Source organism: Lichenostomus cassidix, chromosome Z (assembly GCF_008360975.1).
Source record: "Lichenostomus cassidix isolate B80296 chromosome Z, HeHo_3.0, whole genome shotgun sequence".
Taxonomy (NCBI): domain Eukaryota; kingdom Metazoa; phylum Chordata; class Aves; order Passeriformes; family Meliphagidae; genus Lichenostomus; species Lichenostomus cassidix.
The window spans coordinates 41,794,350-41,817,561 of NC_139511.1; the positions used below are offsets into that span (position 1 = coordinate 41,794,350).

The 23,212-nt window shown below is 37.0% G+C and overlaps 1 protein-coding gene across 5 annotated transcripts in view; it reads right to left on the reverse strand.

Annotated features, from left to right (window-relative positions):
* Positions 1-23,212, reverse strand: part of DENND4C (DENN domain containing 4C) — a 70,936-nt gene that overhangs the window by 21,784 nt on the left and 25,940 nt on the right. For 3 of the 5 annotated variants that reach the window (XM_085043257.1, XM_085043261.1, XM_085043258.1), the window contains exons 4-21: positions 22,253-22,322; positions 20,911-21,080; positions 19,177-19,418; positions 18,291-18,357; positions 17,619-17,677; positions 16,096-16,240; positions 15,571-15,746; positions 12,012-12,112; positions 8,841-9,059; positions 7,697-7,842; positions 6,538-6,573; positions 6,167-6,297; positions 5,190-5,322; positions 4,535-4,741; positions 3,731-3,859; positions 2,833-2,977; positions 2,354-2,500; positions 66-191 (exon numbers count right to left, since the gene is read on the reverse strand). In XM_085043257.1, the coding sequence (XP_084899383.1) occupies positions 66-191; positions 2,354-2,500; positions 2,833-2,977; positions 3,731-3,859; positions 4,535-4,741; positions 5,190-5,322; positions 6,167-6,297; positions 6,538-6,573; positions 7,697-7,842; positions 8,841-9,059; positions 12,012-12,112; positions 15,571-15,746; positions 16,096-16,240; positions 17,619-17,677; positions 18,291-18,357; positions 19,177-19,418; positions 20,911-21,080; positions 22,253-22,322 (2,449 nt within the window). The remainder of the gene's footprint in view (positions 1-65; positions 192-2,353; positions 2,501-2,832; positions 2,978-3,730; positions 3,860-4,534; positions 4,742-5,189; positions 5,323-6,166; positions 6,298-6,537; positions 6,574-7,696; positions 7,843-8,840; positions 9,060-12,011; positions 12,113-15,570; positions 15,747-16,095; positions 16,241-17,618; positions 17,678-18,290; positions 18,358-19,176; positions 19,419-20,910; positions 21,081-22,252; positions 22,323-23,212) is intronic. The other 2 variants (XM_085043259.1, XM_085043260.1) reach the window with 2 other exon arrangements.

Sequence of the window (23,212 nt, forward strand, 5' to 3'; positions counted from 1 at the left end):
TTGTCCAACACATGAAGCACATTTATTACCAAAAGCTTTCACCAACATAAACATGCATACTTAACCTCCTATTAAGTCTTCAGCGTTAGAAGAAATATCTTTCTCTACTTTTGTTTCAGTTGCAGGAGGACTAGCCTCACCATCTCTCAAAAGTTCATCCTTGGATCTGTAACCCTGGTCTGACTGACCACCTGTTCGAAGAAATACAGACACGTCTCAAGTTCATTTCTCCTTCCCAAAATTGTTTTTCACTAAGAAAATAAAAGAACTGAAATTTATTTGTTTCACATGTTGTTTCTGCAGAAAAGTTCATAGTAAGATCTCCAAAATGTCTAATTTGTGGAAAGATCTACTCGGTGATGATGACACCAGAGACAATTAGGCTATACCACTCCAAATTTACTTTTCTAATTATATTAAATACCAGTAATTCCCCTAGAAACACTACGGTGACTAACTATTTTTAATGCACTGTATTTGCTTTCATTCCTTTCCTATCGCATTAGCATGAAATATTTAACTGCTGGGTAAGGTAAATTCTCAAATGCATTACCAAAAGACACTTAGACAACCGTAACTGAGCAAGATTCCAACACTGAATACAGCCACGAAAAGACCCTGTACCATAACTGTGCTATATCTTTGCGCTACATGCCAAAGTATTAATCACAATAGAAAAAAAAAGTAAAACTCTAAACATTTTATAAAGTCTGTTCCTCTGCTACACCAGTTAAATTTGACAGCTTTTAACTCACAAAAAAAAGTGAACAATAATCCAAAAAGTTTGTCATATGAAACAATCCAGAAAGTCTCTTTTCTCTATTATTTTTATCTGAAGAGCTGCTGCAAGTTCAAAAAACCACAAATATAGGCATATTTCTCAGCAACATGTTAAACAGGATTGTTTATATACTTCAGAGTACCTATTTGCACACATTGATGTACCAAAAAAGATCAAAGTGTAAGTTACTGAGTGTGAAAGGTGTTACGAAGCTCCATAAAACCTGGGTGACAGACATAATTTATCTACCATATATATTACTTCTATTTCTTTTACCAACAAATAACAAATATGTAAAAAAGAATCAAAAATTTGAGCAGCCATCAATTAATACATTTGGCTACTATATCAAGAACTTTTTACATAGAAAATTAAGTTCTGACATTCTTTGATCTTTATTTTCTCTCTATCACATTTTCAACTATGTTAGTATCCCTATGCCTTGTGCAGAAGTGAAAAAACCCTATCCATAAATGGGTGAATTACCTGTAGGAGTAACATTCAAGGGTAGAAATAATGCACACGTGCATCCAAGGCTTCACACCATATGTCTGCACCCCACACCGTGATAGCCAAGGACAAATGCGGCACCCAAGAGACAGCAAAGAGCAAAAAGCAGAGCAACAAAGAGCAGAGAGAAGGGAAGTTCAGTAATCTAGGCAGACATATCAGATGAAGCACAGGAATCAGACTCAAAGTTCTCTTTACAGAAGGGCTCAAGATATTAAAAACATGAAGAGTGTGCAAGAACCATTTTGTACATTAAGTTTTGAAGTTCACACAGAAAGGAAGTTTAGTTGAGACCGTGCACAGGTAGGATGTGATCAGTACTAAAGCAGATACTAAGAACCATGCATTTGGTCTTGCCATCTCAAATTATTAACTTCCTGTGCACTCTTTTTACTTCAGCTTGTCTGGAGGAGTGCATACTATATTTAAGGTGGAGTTTTTCTCCAGCTTATCACCTGCCTTTCCATTCCCATGGTGTCTCCTAAAAACTCTATGACAACGTTCTGATAATTTCTGTATTTATTTCAAAGTTGAATATGGCCTTTAAAAATGTAGTTTACTATAACCTAACATAATATATTAATTCCACAAATGCTAATTACACCTTTCTGGGATATCATCAAGGACAAACATTTTCAAGTGTTACCTTCTAATCGCCTCACCAGTTATCACCTTCTTGCCTTTCATGGAAAGATTTTACCCACACAGACTATCACTTCCATGAAAAAATGACAACATGCAAAAATTAAACAGCCTCATATATCAGAGGCTTCATACCTTTTCTGAAGCTTAACACAAAAAGCAGAGTGCATGAGACCACAGCAGAACATTTATTTTAATGTAACAGTACTTCTGCTATGGTCCATTCTAAACTAAAGCACGATGTGCAGCAAAGGAGGAATGTTCAACAATAGTGTACTTCTTTTTCTACATGAGTTAGCTCCACACTTCTCTACAGCCTCAAGAAGGGAAAGTAGTAGTTGTGGAGGGGAAACCAACATGAGACTAGAAAATTTAGCCTTTTGGGGAACTGTTAGTAGTAAACTCAGCAGAATCTAGTACCTGTGCTAGAGGGATTATCAACGGATTCAAGCCTGACTAAGTCACTGACGAAGAGGGTGTGCTCCCCACTGTTAGCATCATTAGAACTATCCACGCTACCATGGCTCACCATGTCCCCATCACTTCCACCCGTGGGACTCCGCAGAGCTAAAGACATGAACGAGAGCTGGTTAGTAAGAGAGGACTTACTTGTTCAGGTATTCAAACAAATCTAACCTCATCAGACAACAGTAAATACTTCTGCTTGCACAGGTAAAAGAAGAATATGAAATTCTGGCAACAGAAATCAGACATTTAATTCTTCAGTATGCAAAAGACACTCTAATCCTGTTACAAGCATCAAGTTGGCAAATATAAATTTTTATACATTTAAGGACAGATTTTCCACTTTCAAAAGCCACAGTGTTAGCTGCAATCCATCAGAAAGCACGTCATGCTCTTGTTCACCAATAAAAAATCTATTTCAACTAACTTATTACCTGGTATCACAGGCACTCGTGGGCTTTGCGTTGATTTCTTTAAGCACTGCCTAAACTGCGCTGTGCCATGAACTACATTTCGTACCTTTGTCCAAAGGAATATGCCACTGCGGTTACCGCTAGGCCAAGATGACTCTAAAACCGCCTGCAGAAAGAGACATTTTTGGAAAAGCAAAACCAGTAAGGAAGTTACACTAAAAAAAAAAAAAAAATTGGTGAAAAGCTTTTTTTTCCTCACTATTGAAAAAAAAGCATTTACTGTCAACCATGTGAAGTAGGACAAATACTTCAATTTTATGATCTAGCCATTCCCTTTTATTCCACAGCTCAGCATACAATAACTGAGTAATACCAAACAACAGACCACGGTTTCTTTAACTAAACAAGGTGGGCGTTGTTTGCATTTATAAATTTTTAATAGCAACAGAAGACCACAGTAGCACCTCTTTTCCTTTTCATAATTACTATAAACTATAGTTACCTTACTACAGTTTATAGTTTTCATCAGCATACTACAGGAACTTGGAAGCAAGGAAAAGAGGCTATTTCAACTACCCTAATTACAACCTTCATCCATATTGGATTCTGCTATCCTAAAGAATACACCTTAGAATAGATTTATCTGACATGGAACCATTAGATGGTTCCAAAAGTTGTAAATGAAAGCAGTATAAATCTGTGTTTCAACAGAATATTTGGTTAGCCAAACAGCACAGGAATGTAAATTTAACAGTGTGAAACCATATAGTCACATAGATTCAGTCATTCTGTAAGCAATTCCAAAAGGATTGCTTGACCAACAGAATCAGCAAATCCAAGCGAAAAGCTTCAAGAAACAATCTTTAAAACATGCTACAGGAATTGGGAGTGACAACTGTAAAAGACACTGGTCCCTTACCTTATTGTAATAACCATAGGTGATGGCATTCGGCTGTATTCCAGCATTTTTCATTTCAAAAAGGACTCTCACAGCCTGAACAGGCTGACCCCACAGTCCACAGAGCTGCATTACTACTCTGTAACAGACCTGACAAGATACAGAAAGACTTAAATAGACTAAGGAGAAGAATTTTGAAATATTTTAAGCCCTTTTCTGATTTCCAACTTTTACACATGTAAAAGGGGAAGCCGCAAGAGAGCAACTACTTAGTCCATAATATGCCACAGCCAGCAGAGGGAGCAAAAATTAAACAGGAAATCACAGGATCTGAAATAACATCAGCAGTCTCATTGTTGAGCATACTGATTTTTTTTTCCCCACTCAGCTTTTCTATGTGAGAAATGAAGGAGGTAAGGTGCCCATGTGAAAAGCAGGATAATTGCCCTGTGCATGTGGACACTACTGAAAGAATAGCATGCTGCACACAAACCCACCATCCCTTCAGTACAGCAAGGTGGAAAAACATTAATTAAAAGTGCATTTAAAACCCAGGATGTTCAAGAACTTCCTTCTGGAACACACCTGGGAGAAGACTAGCAAGACTAAGTTGGAGCACTTAACCCAGCAGACACCATGCTGGGGATGGAAAATAAAATTAATTTCTAGTTGCCATCATTAAGCAGACTTGAGACGATTTTAAGGTGGCTTTAACACAGGTCAAACCATAAGTACACTTAAGCCAGTGGTGTCAGCAAAACACTCTACATTTGCACCTCCTCCTTCATTTCACATTCATGGTAACTTTTCTTGATTTGCACTTGCCTCATCTAGTGGTTCCACATCAGTTCTCCTCATTTTAATCAGAACATCATATGCCTGTTGCAGTGCTTTGACCTTGGGATGTGCAACTCTAACATAGGCCGGCAGACAAATAAACCACAGGCTGTAACTATGACTGAAGAGACATTTAGCCCACTGGGAGGGGCTTACATAATACTTCTTGGCTAATTTATGGGCTGTTTTTATCTCCTGTAAGGGTCAAACAAAAAAAGCAGACAAAAGATATAACATCTTGAATCTAGAAAACTAACTCAGATACTGGCTTTTTAAGAGTATGCATTTAATAATAATAGACACACATTCAACTGAAGATCCCTTTCTACTACTCTTATTAAGACTCTCTGCAAGCAAAACCTAGCATCAGGATCAATCTTTTTTTCCTGCACTAAAGCATTAATTTAAATTTAATTTTATGTTGCAGTCTAAAGCTTAAAAATGTATTTGACAATAAACTGTAATCCCAGATAATAATTTTTTAATCACTTCTGTTACTTTTATTTGCAAATGTTCATTCTCAATAGTTACAGATACCAAACCTTTAACATTAACTTACAGTATAAATAGGCAGTGTCAGTTTAACCAAGAAAGTTTGTATCTTTCAGTGATCACACAGTCATTACAGTGAGACTCATCTGACCTGTTTTGTTCTCTTTGCCATGAGTGCTGGACTGTTTGAAATGCTGCTTCCAGCTGGGTGTCTGCTGAAGGAGAGCTTGAGCTCCTGTGGCCTGTCAAAGAGCTTGAGATCTAGTCGTGGGAAGTTTTTATAGCTATAAAGATGATTTTAAAAAAACAGAAAAGAAAAGCTTTTCACATACCTGCTCATAGCAGGAAAGCCACACAAAGACAACTGGTACAGCAAAAAATGACAAACAGCAGAATAAAGAACCGGGGAAAAAAAAGGGAATACAGCAAGATCCTTTTAGTCTTATTCAGATACCACAGAATACAAAGATACCACAGGAAGATGCCTTGGACATTAAACCTCCAAAGACAATGGAAATAAGAGCCAGACTGCTAATCATGTCATGAAGGTCAGGGGAGCACAGACAATGATTAACAAGGACAACAGCAAGAAAGAGGACCCTCATGATCTCCAAGAGAGACAGGAAGAAAAAAATCATACCCAGAGTGTCTGAAAATTCCAGACTTCCTGCACAGGGCTGAAAAAGACTAAATGCAAGAAATCTGAAAAGTGGAGTGCATGTTTTGTTCTTTTGGTTCATCACCTGCAGGTCAGTAGTACTGGGTAGATTCATAACCACCCTTTATCATTCTCAGCATGGAACAAAGTGCACTGCACTTGCTACAAAATACACACAAATGGCTCAAACAGGAAGAAGGACACTGAATACAGGCAGAAAAGTATTACTATAAAGTTGGCAAGAAGTTATTGAAAAATTAATACCATAATTCTCTGCCCTCACACACACTACCACACAAAAACCTGACTTCTAGAGCTTCAGAAACTTACAAGAATCTGGGCAGTTCATATCTTTCTAAGAGGTCTTCTGAACAGTGTATTAAGGCAAATCTTGCACCAACATGGAACATCTGCCTTGCTAAACATCATAAACATTCTAGTTTCACTCTACGTGACTGTTTAACTTGTACCTGTATTTTGGCACTCGGTCCTGTCCATCATCAGCAGGCGGTTCTGGTGGCATTATGAACACTGTGTGTTCACTTTTTTGTGACTCATCAAGCTCAATCAAGCGTGCATCTTCAACAGAATCTACATCGACCTGAAAACAGAGTTTGTATGCTAAGTACAGAGTTTGGCTTTGCAACAAAGTGTCCTTTTTAACTTAAATTATGTAAGAATTTGTAAAACACATTCAATATATGCTACATTTGATTGGATATATATATATATATATATAAAAAATTATACTTGTTCTAATTACTCAAATATCAAGTCCACAGCCTTGTCTAATTTTTATTTTATGATCAGATATTCCTGAACATTTTCAAGTGCAAAGTACCTTCTCTCCTTTTTCAGTTCCTTTATCTGGAAAGAGCTGGGAAAAGAAAAAAAAATTAAGAGTTTCTTCTCAACTCAAAATCAAAATCCTATATTATTCTATTAAAGTTGTGTCACTTGCTGAAATATTAAAGAAGAAACAGCAATTTTCCATATTACTGTAGAAGCAATTAAGCTCTTTTTCCAATACTTCAATAAAGAATTCAGTAATCAGCATGCTTTCAATCTGTCGACATTACCTACTAAATACAAAATCCAAGATCTATCAAAGGAAAAGTGCTTTCATTTAGTTTAGTTGAGAGAAATTCCTGTCTTGCAGATACTTTCAATATGACAACCTGCAGTAATATTAACAGTTTATTAACAAAGTATTCTCTACCCTGTATTTAGCAGAATGCATACCCCGTATTTAGCAGAAAAAAAGCAAGGCAAATAAAATTTGCCCATTTAAAAATGTTAATTTGACTAGAATCAATACTGAATCAAGACTCGGTCTACAAGAAGTTGTTATTAAAATGCAAGTTTGTCAAGAAAGAATCATTGAGATATATATATGCGCCTTTAAAAAATATAGTTCTCTAGTTCCTAACTTCTATATTGTGATCTTGGAATTTTAAAGATAAAGCTATAAACTCCATAACCTATCCAGACCAGAACCATACTGATGTGACTTCATTAAAAAAAAGAAAAAGGGAATGGAATACAGCAATCTTTCTCCTCTAACATACATGTAATGAAAGGGCAACTTATCCACATAAACCAGTTCTGACCACATCTGAAGCGCTAGGCATGTTTTAAGTTGAGATTGTGAAAAGAACAACAAAGCAGATGACCACTGGTAGCAATTCCACATTAGAAGGAGGATAATTAACATTTAAAGGGAAGATATGGATGGCATTTGCTAAAGTGTCAGCTACTGGTATTTCTCACATTATCCTATATATTGAAATCCTACAGGCCTTTAATTAAAATCTCCTCCAACAACACAGAAATTATGACCATGCAAGATGATGAAGAAAATGACTCAGCAATAACCACCAAGAATCCCAATCCCTTTGAACACTTCCTGCAGAAGTTATGTACCTTCTCAACTAAAAGACAGGACAGTAATGCAAAGTTAACAGAAGAATATTATTTAGTAGTATTACTATGTTTTTCACCTTTTCTATGCAGTCATCAAAAAATGCCAAGCCAGTATCCTTGTCACTCACAAAACTGCACTCTTCAATAAAGCGGCTGAAAATCTGTGTTTTGGTGAGATGCGTGTAGAACTTTGTATAGGCACGGTCTCTGCTTTTTAAAAATCCTGGTTAAAAAGGGGAACATACACCTAAATGCCAGTTTCCATAAGAAATTAACACAGGAAGTGTCAACATAAATTATTTAAAGTGATAATACAAAAAGTATTGGCTTTATGAATAATAATAACTACTTATATCTACATGCATTTGGAAGATTAAAATAACAGCATTTTTAATAGCTACTTTTTTAACACAGCTAACAATCCTTGGCAATTGATCACACCCATGTAATCCCCTCTCACTGTGTTTGCTGATTCATTGTGCAAGAAAAAGAAGATGACCGTGTACAAAAGCATCCAACAGCTAAAACCAATACTTGAATAAAAATCACCTTATCCTAAAAGGTGATAGGCCCGATAATATTGAAAACTCTCCAAAAAATTACCTGAAAATCTCTTCTCAAATCTCTCCTCCAGTAATTTAAAATATATATATATATATCACCAACTCAGAAAGAAAGAAATAAAACCCAAACCACCACAACATACACCTACCCTGTGACATTTTATGCAGCATTCAACTCATGAACAGATCTGAATAGTTAACAGCGATGAGGAAAATGCCATTTGCCAACTATTGTTTGTTGCTTTGCTATGTTTCTGATCTCTACCCCATGCTCTACTATTTTTCCATTTATATCAAGACCAAAACTTCATTCCTCATTACTGGAGCTGGGCTTTTAACATTTTTGCTTCATAGGAATTGAAAAATATTTTTTCATTCCCAAAAGATGCTCTTGCAGAATATGCCACGATGAGAGGACAACATGCTACCAAATAAAGTTTTTTTTAACGCCAGAGCTAGTGCAAACCTGCAGTTCTATGTGTATGTATCTGTGTTCCAATCAATTTTGAATAGCTGAACTTTAGATAACTGCAATTTTAAATACTGCCAAGAACTGTACAGCCAAAGGGAATTTTGACCTTTAAAAGTTATGCAGCTCTTCAACTTTAAAGCTGTAACACTGCCAAGGCTATCAGCAGCAGGTTTGCCCTACCCTTACCTTGATGATCAAACAAGGAATCGGCAGCAGTTGCTTTATTTGAAGGTGCCTGTGTGATTGGCTTGAGGAATGTTCTGTAACCCTTTAAAATAGACGCCATGAAACGGAGAAAAGCTTCCTGGATCTCCATCTCAAGTTCTATCATCTTCTTCTGCCAGGAGAAATCTGCCTCTATAGGAGTCATTTCCACTGCAGAGCCTTCTTGAGTTTTCCTGTGAACTAGCAATGAGCAACACATACAATCCTCTAATAAAAATTCAGTGAATTCAAGAAATTTTTTCTACTTGTCCATACACAGAAGTGATAAGCACTAGAAATCCTGTGATTATTTTCTAATTGAATTGCCTCATATAAAAGGCAGGTTACCTCAAAAGTGTATTCTTCTAACTCATGCAGCAGTCTGTGACATAAAACAAGGATGTCAGCACAGTTAATGTTACCTCATACCCAACTGAATATAGTCTGTCAATAATAAATCAGTACAAACACAAGCTACTATGTGTGGTGCCTATTTTTCCACTCTCTGCCCCAGCCCAGCTCCTTTTGGGCTGCTCTACAATCTCCAGTCTCCTCAGGCATTCTCTCTAGGCCTTGTCCTTGATTAATGGCTCCTGGGCAGTTAAAATCCCCCTGAGCTTGTCAGAAACATTGGCTGTTCTCAGGAACTGCTGCTGCCTAAAGAACAGCTCCTACCTAATGGATGGTCTTGGAACACTGTTTGCCTGAATCATAGCCTGAACGGAACAAGATTATTGTATCTAGACTTTTGAGGAAAATTCCACTAGTTTCCAGTCTACAGGATGAAGACTGACAGATGACTGAAGACAACCATCTTGTGATACTATGAAGATTAGTCATAAGCCAGGTCCTCTGATCTCCCCTGGGCAGCTGTGACTGCACCAGCATCTTCTTCTAAGTGGAACCTCTTGAAGCCCACCAGCTCACGAGTTTGCAGTACTCTGAGGACCACTGCTGAAACCTGCTGACAGGGTCTAGGCTACCCCCCAGTACCACTCAATCCTCAAGCTCAACCTGTCACCAAGTGTTGCCACAGCATCTGATGTGAGTATCTCACTCAACTCAAGGTGAATTTTTAACAGGTATATACATTTTGTACACAATTCTTTGGGCTGGTGTGCATGCATGCGTGAACAGACTTGAACACCCAATGGCAAGTACAGTATGAATATTTCCATCACAGATCGGTAATTAAGTTACTGTGGTGCTTACAGTCAATACTATTAAATCATTTTGTAAATGTTAAATTAGTCAACAATTATGTGCTGCTAAATCGTTTAGACAAACCTGGGGCCTAGTTTGGACTTGGCCCCTTAATCTAAGGCTAGGTTTGGATTCAGTCACACTTAGGCTCCACCAGGAAACCAAGTGGGTCCTCTCTGAAACTCTTGACTCTACAGTAGGGTCTCCCCTAGCTCTTCATACCCTTGCCCCTTTGCATTCTCAGTCTTTGTTACAATCATTCGACCTTGATTCTAATCTGATTTTTCTTTTTGTGCTTCATCCATGTAGTCAGTGATACAGTGAACCTTGCTACTGAACTTTGTCATGCTTTTGCAAATTTATATTAAACCTGCTTTTGCTGATACCTTTGCTGATACTCAGTGATTATGTGACCTAAACCACTCATTTGTTAAATCATGCTTTCCCCGTTCTGAAGAATACACATCTAAAACCATTTTTCCAACAAAGATCATAACATTTTAGTTTACCCAATGGTGGAAACAAGTAAGGGACATTCACAGTTCACTCTTGCATTCTCAAAAAAACAGCAGCAGCTACTGAAATGATAGCAGCTGAAAATGACAGTTCCACACTTTTTTGCTGTGATCAAGCTAGAAGTACAAAGTAGTTTTCTATCAGGTAGGATATACCCTACTAATAAAAGTTACGATTTTCTAACAGATGAAGTAAAGGCTATTTGCAAAAACAGAAAACTAAGGCAAGAACACCCATCTCTTAATTAATGCAATTTTTTGCTTTTGTAATTTACGAATTTTGTGTACCTTGTATACATACCTATGAGGTGATCATTATCTCCTTCCCCATAATGATGTAACCTTATATACACTGACCCATCTTACCTGAAAGAACCTATCTACAGTTAGAAAGAAACAGTATCTGAAAAATTTTAAGTCAGTTAGAACTGTGCTCTTATCTGTCAAAGTCATTAGGCTGAAGAGGGTCAGTCTTTTTTTTTTTTTTTTTAATAAAATCCTTTGTCAAAAGTTAGCTACTCTATCATTGTGGCAGAAAAGTCATTATCTGAGATATTCACTAGTATTGGGCCCTGGGAACTACCATGTTGTCAGCCTCCCCTCTGTGACAGGCAGGATCACAGAACAGATCCTCCCAGGAGCTGTGCTAAGGCACAGGGAGGACAAGGAGGTGACTCGAGACACCAGCACTGCTTCACCAAGGGCACATCTGGCCTGACCAACCCAGTGGCTTTCTATGATGGTGTGCTTACATCACTGGAAAAGGGAAGAACTACAGATGTAATTTATCTGGACTTCTGTAAAGCCTTTGACCCAGTCTCCCACAACATCCTTCTCTCTAAATTGGAGAGAGAAGGATTTGACAGGTGGACTATTAGATGCGTAAGAAAGTGGCTGGACAGTCTCATCCAGAGGGTAGTGGGGAATGGTTTAGTCATGATGGACATCAGTGACAAGTGGTGTCCCTCAGGGTCCATACTGGGGCCAGTCTTCTTTAATAACTTCATCAGTAACACAGACAAAGGGATCAAGTGTACTCTCAGAAAGTTTGCAGATGGCACCAAGCTGAGTGGTACTGTTGACATGCCTGAAGAATGGGATGCCATCCAGAGGGACTTGGACAAACTCAAGAATCAAGGGCCTGTGGGAATCTCATGAGGTTTAACAAGACCAAGTGCAAGGTACAACACCCTGAGTTGGGGAAACACCCAGATACCAACATAGGCTGGGGATGAACAGATCTCTGCCAAGATGGACTTGGGAGTGCTGGTGGATGAGAGGCTGGACATGGCCATGAGTAAAGGCTAAAAAAGAGATTAAATTCTAAGAAGTCACACAAAAAATATCTAAAGAAAATAATTTACATTTCATGTGATAGAAGGAAGTAATTACATTTATATACTAATTAGAAATAATTTTATTTTATCTATTTCACCTGCTGCCAGCTGTGGGTGCAGCTTCTTTAAGGTGCTGAGCAGATTTTTACATGGCTTTTTAGGAAACTGCTTCCAGTTGGTGCTCTTCTTATCATCTGATCTAAAACACAGGAGAGACAAAAAAGGACATATACAGTATAAAAAAGAACAGTACCAACAGCCTTAAGTTGCTTCATTTACAGAAGACAGTACCTTCAAATTATTTTGAAAAGAAATCTTTCCACTCTATCTATTCATTAAAAATAAAAAATGGGAGTGACATAACTCAGAATTTCCTTTCTTCAGATACAGAACAGTATAAATTGAGTAATGAGTAGAGTTTTCTCCAGTCTGCAAGGAGGATCTGCTGTAAGATTTGATTTAGAGCTTTTAGATTATGTCTCTTTCAGATTTTTTATCAGCCTTACTATTATGATTTAAGCACACTATTCTGTATGTGATTATTATAAAAAGTCTATTGTACCATAAACCTGCCACACTGCTACTGATACAAATAAAGACAGTTCTGACTACAACATGAAATTGTTCCTGAAAAAAAGGCCAGATCAGTCTGGGAACTTGATGGTCATATGCTGCTTTGCTGTATGTCTGTGGCAACCCAGTCCCATCTTCGCTCACAATCTAATAGATATTAGAACGACTGGGAATTCAGTTCACAGCTGGGAAAAAACGTGGTTGATTAAGCAGTAGGGCAAACTGCCTAAAGGAATGCCCATCATCTTTAAGCAGAACAAGGGATACAACACTAGACCTTCTTTAAGCAGTTGGATATAAGCAAAGGGTAGAGAGTAAATCCAGAGAACACCTATGCCTCCTTCTGGAAGGCAGGAGATTGGAAGAGAATTGCTTGTACAGAGAGTACAACAAACCTTGTGGCCATGAAACCTAAACATTTATTACTATCCTAGCTGATATTGGCACCAGTTGTTTTTGCACTTTGCATCTGTGAAATATTTGTTCCATTATTATTTGCTCTACTGGCACAAGCAAAGAAATATCTTAGGAAGGAAGCCAATGTTTCTGGAGTTAAAGAAAAATTCCATGCTTATGGACGCCTTTGCCCATTCTTCTCCCACAATAGTGGCACGCCTATAAACAATATAAGTGGTAACATTCCCAAAGTGCCAGGAAAAAAGATCCTGCTATAAAAATAAAACAAACTCTCAAATCTTTACCCTATAAAGGCTAGTTAATATTGGAAGCTCATTAAGTATCACAGAGATAGTTAAAAAAAATTTAAAAGCAGAAAGGAAGGTGCTGATGGATAAAAGGTCTTTAGTATTTTTTGGTATAGTGTAAAAAAGATAGCAGCAAACTTGCTCTAGAAAGACACAAGAGAGACTGATGTACCAGAAAATACCAAACTTTTCAGAAGGTAATTTTTATATTAAACAGTCTTTCCCAGTCATCAACAGTGCTGTTAAATGCTTTTACACCTAAACCAACAAATAAAAACCAGCATTGTCACACTAGCATAGAAATAAAAAGGAGTAGAAACTGATGTAGATAAAATTAAATAAAACTATCTTCATTCACTAATAATACAGTATTGTCTCATTCTGTATTATCTTCAACATAAAGTGCTTTATAGAGATTTGGGTTTACCTACACACATCCAAAACTGAAAAATATACCCATTTCCAGGTTAAAAACATTTTATAATGCAGGTACCAATACCTCACATTTACCTAAGTCAAATGTTGCAGATGCCAAACTCCTCTGGAAGTCAAACATGTTGTACAGATGAGATAAACGCAAAATGTTCAACAAAACCAAAAAAATCACTTGACTATTGAAAGGGAGATGGCCTTATAACACAGTAAAAGAAAAGGTGGGAAAACCTTTCCAGTTGATTGCCTCATAAGAGGACAGCCACTAGCAGATTTTTAGTTCAACAACCAATGCAAGTAATGCTGGTACTTGGTCTTCTAACAGTCCTAGAAGCATCTTGACATCCTTATCTCCTCGCAAAATCTGCTGTTTCTAGCTCCGTTTTTCTGCAATGCAATACTCAACTTCCATTCTATTTATTAGGTATTATTTATACTGAGGTATTTTTCACTGCAAATAACTTCAAATAAATAAGTTGTCTTTCCTGACTTTCTTCAATATATTCTTCTTTCAGAACACCTATATTCTCTTGGTGGCATAATACATTGTTATAAAGTGATGAAAATGCTTTTTGAAGTATTTTTATGGGGACCTAGGGGAAAAAGCAAAAAAACCCAGCTAAAAAAATAAACACAATTTGCTCCATTTTTTACAATTTCCTGTGATGCTACTAACAAAACAGAGCATTTTATTAATGTAAAGGAAACATTTGCATTAAGAGAGGAAGGGGCTTTCTGAGACAATAAAAATCAAGAAAACATTTTACTGATCCACAGATCAAATTATTAACTCTAACTGAAGTTAGTAAAAAAAAGTCAAGAGTTAAAAAGTGACATGAGGAGACAAGTAAAACTAAATTTTCACAGGGAAAAGATGTGCACTTGATTTAGTGACGTTCACCCTCATCTTGAAACAGTTTAGATACCACTTTCTATTTATGATCTAATTAATTTAAAATGGAAAGGTAATTAATAAAGTTACTAAAAATACAATAATTAAGTGAAATTATTTTAGAATTAATGTAGCAAAGACACCAAATTTTGCTTGATTGGTCTCACAAAAAATTTGGTCCTTATAACTTCAGAAAAATTACTTTATTAACACTAAGATAAAGTAGCCTGAGTGCAAGACAGCATCAAGAATTGTTATGAAAGATCCTGAAGCATTCATGTTTATGTAGGTTGGAAAACACCTTTATGATCATCAAGTCCAACCACTTACTTAATGCTGCCACAACTACCGTGGAACCATGTCCACCACTAAACCAAGCACTGCATCTACATGTCTCTTAAATACTCTTAGGGTTGGTGTCTCAGACACTTCCCTGATCAGCCTGATGATGAGTGAAGAAAGTTTTCCTACTATGTAATCTAAAACTCCCCAAGTGCAACTTCAGGCCATTTCCTTCCGTCCTGCTGCTTGTTACTTAGGAGAAGAGACTGACTTCCACCTGGCTACAATCTCCTTTAAGGCAGATGTGGAGAGTGATGAGGTTTCCCTCAGGCTCCTTTTTTACTCATGACACAACCCCAGCTCCCTCAGCTGCTCGTCACAGCCCCTGTGCTCCCGCCCCTTCACCACCTTCTCTGGCTGGACATGCTTCAGCACCTCAATGTCTTTCCTGTTATGAAGGGCCCAGAACTGAACACAGAATTGGAGATATGGCCTCACCAGCATCCAGTAGAGGGTGACAATCCTATCCCCAGTTACTTACCATTGTTACTAAATTTATAGTAAGATCTGCATCACATTTTTATACGAAGTGCCAAGTGTTGAGCCTTGACTTATTAAGTTTTAATTTGCTTTGAAGCATTAGAAATGAGAAAAAAACAGGGGACAGTAAGAAACAAACCATGTTGGATCAAACAATGTTTAACAGTTTTATCTCCTGAGCACTTCATCAATCTCTCCATCTACACAAAAATGTAAAATCTCCATAAAACTTACATGTAGACCATGTTTGTGTCTAAGTCAATGCAGACAATATCCTGTGGTGGATCGTACAGATCAAAGTATCGTGAATCAACTCCAACAATAAATGGAACAGGTGCACTGAGTACGGTGGCCAGAGACAAAGGACAGAGGGGGATATATGGACATTGCCACTGAAATGGAAATATCATCTGAAGGAAAAATTAAACGAAATAAATGCATTAAAACATGACAATAGATACTGTACAAGACAGTAACCAAGAAGTTACATGCAGGACATTGAAATGAAATTGCTAAAAGCTTTGTATCACTGTCAGAAAAAAGACCCAAAGTTTGAGCACTTGTTTATAGTGCAACTCTCAGTTAGCTATGCAAAAATCATAGTCTTTCTAAGAGTTACTAGCTAGGGCAATTGAACTAAATGCTATTGCTGGGGAAAATGACCATTTAGTACATTAATCATTTTAACTTAAAGCCTTGTTACAACTGTGATGTTTAAATAGATCTCTCTCACTGCTGTACAGAACACTTTGTACTTACAGCTACCACAGCTTCAGCAACTCCTGTCAACACAGCTGGTCTAAGGGAATGGAGGAGGATCTTGCCTTCTAGTAATACAAAGAGTAACAGAGTGGCACAGTTTTCTGGTCCAAGATTCATCAGCAGAGTGCTAAAGTTTGCTCCACTAAGAAGTGGATGGGAAGGGGGAAGAAAAGGAGAATTACAGGGTTTAAAAAAAATTCACTACTATCAAATTTCTGACAACTGTTTGGGATCAACTAGTTGAATGGTGCTAATATTACCACACAAAAAATACCTATCTATCTAACTAATAGCTATCATGCCATTTTAAGGCTTATACTCCCCCAAAGAAACCTAAATTTGAATTCTATTTCTAAAGAAACATACACTAAACCATGCTACTGGTGAATTTGTGTAGTTCACAGCACCCTCTCATAGATGCACAGGCATCTTGTCTTCGTAACAGTAAAACAAATCTAACTTGTTAACAACTAATTAAAAAAAAATAACACCAGCAGTTTCATATGAGTTACCTCATGCATAAATATTGAACTAGAGCATCCATTTGATCTTAGAATCACAGTATCAAATTCCAGTATGAGTCAAAATTAATCCACCATTCTGATAGCAACATGCCTTTAGTTTCTACAGTTTAGCCTCCATTTAATTCGTTTGGACTATACTCATTTAGGAATTGTAATGACATCTATGAGTTCAGGGGTGTAAAATCTGTCCTTAAAAAAGTCCTTACATATTGCTTTGCAATTTGGTGGCTGGTTGCAATTTTTCACCTAAGTGCTTGTGTAACAAATGTGATTAAATGTGGGACTCTTCTGCATAAAGAATATTAAATTATAATCTTTTGGGGTCAAGAGAATAAAAGGGGAGCAGATTTTGGTTTTCAACTTTGGTTTTCAACCTGAAAATCAACAAAAGCATTGAAACAAAACCACACGTGACAATCGCAAGGAGGTTTAACCCAGAAGATGCAGTTAATGTCCACAGAGACTGCATTAACCTTCAAGCACAAACACCAACTTTTATGTATAATGTTGCATTTCTGAAATGTTTGCACACTTGAGCATTCATGGATTTCACCTAACTACTTGATGTTATTGTCTCTCTTGGATCCAAAAAGGAAAAAAAAAAACCAAAAAAACAGGATAGCAAGTCTCTATGCTATTAAAAACAACTTTTCTTACTGTCCTGAAAATACAAGTTCTTCAAATATGCGTATTTTTTTCTCACAAACGTCTTATTAGTCCTTCAGAGTAATAAGATGTTTGTGAGAAAAACGTCTACAATATTGCCTACAATAATCTGGCAATTCATCTTTATTTCAGGATAATTAGTGATACTATACTTCCACAAGGGACACATCTATGTCAAGACAAGTCTGTGTAACATTATAAATGTATATTGAGCTTCCTGTTTATAATACCTAATGATATTGCACTAATATTTGACTTCCTTCTATGACTGACTCCTCCTTGTCTCTGACTTTTTCAAGTAGCATACATTTAAAGCATTAATAATGATACCTTAATGGCAATGGTGTAGAAACTGGCTGTGACAATATTAATGCATCATGGGCAGAAAGCTGAAACACAAAGTAGTATGTGATTGATATGAACAACCCCAAAGTTAATACAATACAATATAAATACATATCCATAGTATCATAAACTGCCTGGCATACATTCACAGTGTCTTTCGGACTTGGGTTCACGAAGTTCACTAACAGAGCTTGTATTAGTCACTGGAACAATTCTGAGAATTACAGGAAATTGTCTGTGACTCAGTGTTGAGCATGTAACTGCTGCTAGGTGATTAAACAGAGAAGTACAAGAGACAGCACCCCAGGGGACTAACTTCTGACCCACAGCAATGGAAGGACAAGCGAGGGAAAGACAGAAAACAACCCTACCACTGAGGTAATGCAAATGGTGCCTATAAAATGGAAGGGTAATACATGGCAGATATTTCAAAAGTGCAAGTAGGACACTTCTGCCATCCACACCACCTGAAGTCTGAAATAGTTTGTTTCCTTTGCTAAGCTTATATCAATGAGAGAGAAGCCCATTCATCTCCTCCCCTCTCCCTTCCAGCAGGTGTATATTCAAAGCCAAGTAAAAAGCATAAAGGAGGAAACCAAAGGCAAAAGAGGGTTTGCTTTTGCTGTAGCTTAAAATGGATGCAAATGTTTTACTTACCTGCACAAGAATCCTTGGCCTTTGTGGTGAAGGGAAAGGTATATTGTGCATAAAATGGGATATATGCCTGCAAAGAAGACAAGATATTAGAAAAACAGCACCAGAGAGTAATGAAGGCCTGAAAACAATGTTAACCACATTTTAGAATTAATATGGTAACATGTTTTAGAAAGACTGTTAAGATTTCCTTAATGTTTCAAGAAGTTTAAGGGCCTATTTATGCAAACCAGAACAAAGCTTCATTCACTCACATTTTGTGCCTGAAAGCTAATACTGGCAGCTTCAGATACGTAAGCAAAAGATAAGAACACACTGGCATTTAGGCAACCACTTAAAATCCCAGGCAGCCTAATCTCGTTCTAGAGAGTTTCTAAAGAGGTTCTGCTATGAGAAAGTATATACTTCACTGCCAGTTGTCTAATAGTTTTGAAGGTAACACAGTTTTCCAGCAAACTTTCAGGCCAATGACAAGCACCTTCTGAAGAGTTTACACATACATTCATAGACAGTCTGAATTAGCTGCAGTGCTTAGAAACAGACATAGATATTCGCTGCTAATATACAGCATTCCTGAACTTATATTTATTAAGCTAAAACTCGGGATTGCAAATCACAGCTCAGCCATTTTCTGTATTTGATGTAGCTGAAAGAAAGGTAAACAGGCTTGACATATTTTAAAAAGAAACCCACAGTAAAATTCAGTTAGCTTTGCTGGCACTGCACAAGCTAGTACTATTAAAGTTCTATCACTACAACATAAGCTAAACAATGCAAACAAGATGATGGATCAACTATACCAACTAAGCAACTGTGACATGCACAAATCACATGATTTCTTGCCTTTATTACTACATTCCCACATCAACTAGAAAAATGTTTTACATACTTTTCAATGGGAAGAGGATGAGGTCCAGAGACAGAGAGTTTGTAGATGAACATGAGGAATTTTCGAAATGCTTCAAAGAAAGGCCAGTGTGAGAGAAGACATATGCATTTATTCGAATTGATGGACTTGGAAGTAATCACTTTTCTCTCTACAGTTGTCAAGAGACCTAGCTGCGACTGCTGTTTTTCTGTTAGCAGCTCGCGGGGATAGGGCTCATAAAACTGGATAGCAGCACCGTAAACCTAAAAGACGAAGAAAAACACCTAAGCAGGCACAGTATTTAACAGGAAATTGGGCTAGAACTTTTGAAGCATCTCTCACTCTTCGGTGTTTGCACACTCTACAGTGCTTTTGCTGGTACCTTACAAAATGACTTTTTATTTTTTGTAACATACACAAAGCAACCCTATAAACAAAATGCTTTTAACTCTCTTCCTCATTTTCATTGCACCTTCCTCAACATACTCAGTAAATTGAAAGGGAAGGGACCAAACCTTCATTCTGTGACAAAACCTTATCCATTAACCATCTGGGTCAAACATACCACCAAAACCTCAAACCCAAACCCTAATAAAATGCTTCTGCTCAGTAAATTCCCCTATCATTACCAAACTAAACAATAAAATTATTTTAGTTTTGACTTCCCTCATTTTATCAAACTAAACAGATACTGACCTTTTCTAATATTCCTTCCCTATTTGTCTGAGTTTCATAACTGAGTTATTCTGGCAAGCTTAGCAAAAGAACAAGTAAAGAAAAACAGTTGCAGCTACTGCATCCCTCCTCATAAAAGTATCAATATTTTGGAGAAATATTTTTTTTCTATTTGGACACGGAGAAGTACATAAATTTCTCTGTTAGGGGAGTGAGACAGAGTAGAAGTTGAGCTGTTATCACCAATAGAGCCAAAGTGCTGTTTACTGGAGAGCTAATCATACATTTATACAGAGAGCCAATCACATATTACAATCACTAACTTCCCTCATACAGTTCACACACACACACACACCCACACACACCTGGCAAGCTGAAACAACAGCGGAGAGACCAACTCTAAGCAAAGGCTCCCTTGATTAATCCAGGAGTACCTCTAGTGCCTTCCCACATGTAGGCCAAGTCATACAACACATTTTTGATGCCTTTGTGTGTGCTGGTGGCCTCACACCAATGCAGCAGACAGATCATGTTCTGAATCTATCCCTTCATGCAAATCCAACAAGATCACTAAGTCTTGGAAGCTCATTAGAGCCTTTTACATTCTACCTCTCAGCACATACTCTTCTTCTTCCTGCCCTCCTGTTTTCTAGTAACTAGTTTCCAATTCACTGCACAGATATGTACAGAGCCTTATTACATCAAGTCACATAGAAGTGCCTTTTAAGGTAACCATTTGAAAACTGTAACCACTGACTACACTGCTAACACATGTGCTAAGTTCTCTTTACCATGTAGACTGCATTTCTACTCCCTTTACATGAAAGAACAGGGAAATCCGTGTGCTGTGAGCTTTCGTTTTGTTAAGTGTATGGTTCAGCCTACACAGGCATAAACAGCACATACTCTTCCAGCTGCTTCCTGTTTTGATTAGTTTTCATCTTACTTGAAGGCTTAAGAAATACAATTTTATAAGGGAAGTATTAGATAATGTATTTCTCAAAGACAGAAGACACAATCCCTATCTATCTCCATAGCAGCCATCTGAAATAAAAGCAAAAACACAGTGTGGAGCCATACCTTTTCTGCAGAAGAGCAGGTCAGTACAAATGTTGAGAATACTGGTAGTGGGTATTTGGTTTGAGGGTCCCAGCACTCAATAGTAGCTCCCATAGGAAGACAGAACAGAGGTACGGAGTCTGACAGTGGAAATGATTCATAGTTCTCTTGAGGATATCTGAAAATTAAGCCTCAAGAATGGGAAAAGGAAAAGTAAGCACATTTGTTTTGTAGGCCCTAAATATTGCAAGCAATATATTTTCCACAAAATATAGCTACATCTAACAGTTACATGAACTTTATAAAAGAAGATTATAGCTGCAAAGATACAGTCTTGTATTCGACAGTAAGACTAAGCCATCCAAGTAACAATCATTTGAAAATAGTGTATGAATACCGAAATTATCCTTTTAGCTGTTATGCTTTTAGTAGCTGCTCAAAAACAGTACAGTCAAGATTCTAACACCAAACCACTTGGGAATTACCTGTGCTATTTAAATGTACCACTGGAATGGATTTTATTAGAAATTCCTATGAAGAAAGTGATAATTAACTGTAAAAAATCAGTAATACCTTCATGGAAAATCAGATGAACTAGCTGACTGTACACATTCTCTGCTACTTTGGATGTTAAACTTCAACAAATTGTTTATTTAGCTTTCAAAAACATAACTCTTGCTGGTAGAAAAAAGGGACACAAGTACAGGTTTACTACAGCTGCTCATCTCACTTGTTCTGTGGAACACTGACTTTATTATCTATGCTTTCAAATTCTACTTGGTAGTTTACGTCTTTCAAAGGAATTTGGTGCACTTAATGCTCAGCAGAATTGCTTCTGAAAGTTTTTTGTGCTTCTTCAGAAACAGAAAATAATCTGTAGCAATGCATTAAAAAAACTTTTAAAAGCCAGACTGGTAATTTATTGTTCAGAATATTTTTCACTCTCCTCAAACAGGGAACAAGAACATAGTTGTGGAACTCAAGGGAAAAAACACATTTAACTTTCAAATTAAACAGAAGATGTTTAGATGTAGAAAGAAATACAAGTAAGGCTGAACAGGATTTTAATTACTCCTTCTCTATTATCACCAACACCAGAAATATTAAGTCCTTTCAAGCTACCAAGCCTGCAGTGATAAGAACTAAAATAATACAAAACAATGCTATTCCCATTAAGCCTTTTGTTCTTCCTGGGAAAAAATGGGGAGAACAACGAAGGCATTCTAGAAGCTGATTTCAACTGACATCCTCCAGGAACAGTATGCTGACAGACAGCAATTAATTTTTTTAATTATTGTTTTATTTCAACATGACATTTGAATGTTTTTGTTAGCATGTTCAGATAGCTTTTACAATTACTTACCAGCTTTATATGCTAAAGAGTTAGAAGCTGGCACAGACTTCTTGTAACAAAGGTATACACTGGAGCCCCACTGAAAGACACAAGTTTCATCTTAGAATCAGCAAAGATGACAGCAAGCAACAGAAATCAAGCATTTGAATATACTCCCATCACAAAAAAATCAGATATTTTAACAAAAAGCATTACATTAAATGAGTGGTTGGCTGCTGAGTGCATGTAAATAACGAAGATGAGAATTCACCCTTATTTTCTAGGGATTACAGGATTTACATAAAATAACCACACTACCACACTACTCTCTGACTTATTTCAACAAAAGAACAGGCAAAAGTGAAGCAGATTGACTTCGACCTTCATGTTTCCTTGGTTATTTAAAAGTAGACTCCTATGAGAACCTCATTAGGGGAAGTCAAGTTCTAATCATCATAACTTGAAGCTTTTATCGCACTTCTATATAGTGGTTATTGACATAGTGCTTTTGCAGTTTGTCTAAACACACTCTACCATTCAAAAAAATGCACTTTTTCCACTCCAAGTAAACTAAATGCGAAATATACTAAATAAAAGAGAATCAATTAAAGCAAAGTACATTGAGAAACTGTAAGCAGTAACTATCCTTACAATGTCTTAGTAACACAGGCATTATAAAAACTAAGAAAAAAGTGTTTCTGATTCATCCAAGTGTCAGCATTCCCAAAGGGTGATGGAGAGATAATTTAAAAAAAAAATTTAAATTTCATTGCAATATTTCTAAATAGCACCTAGATATGAATATGCAAACTGAAGTAGAGAGCGATCAGTATGAAACAGTGATTTCTAACACAAAAGGAAATCAAAGCAACAAAACCTACAAAACTGTCATCTCACACATGGTATAAAGAATGCAGGAATTGTGATGTAGTGACAGGACACAATTATAATAGTGGTAAGAGGAGTTCAAGGAGCTCCTCCTTTAAATGG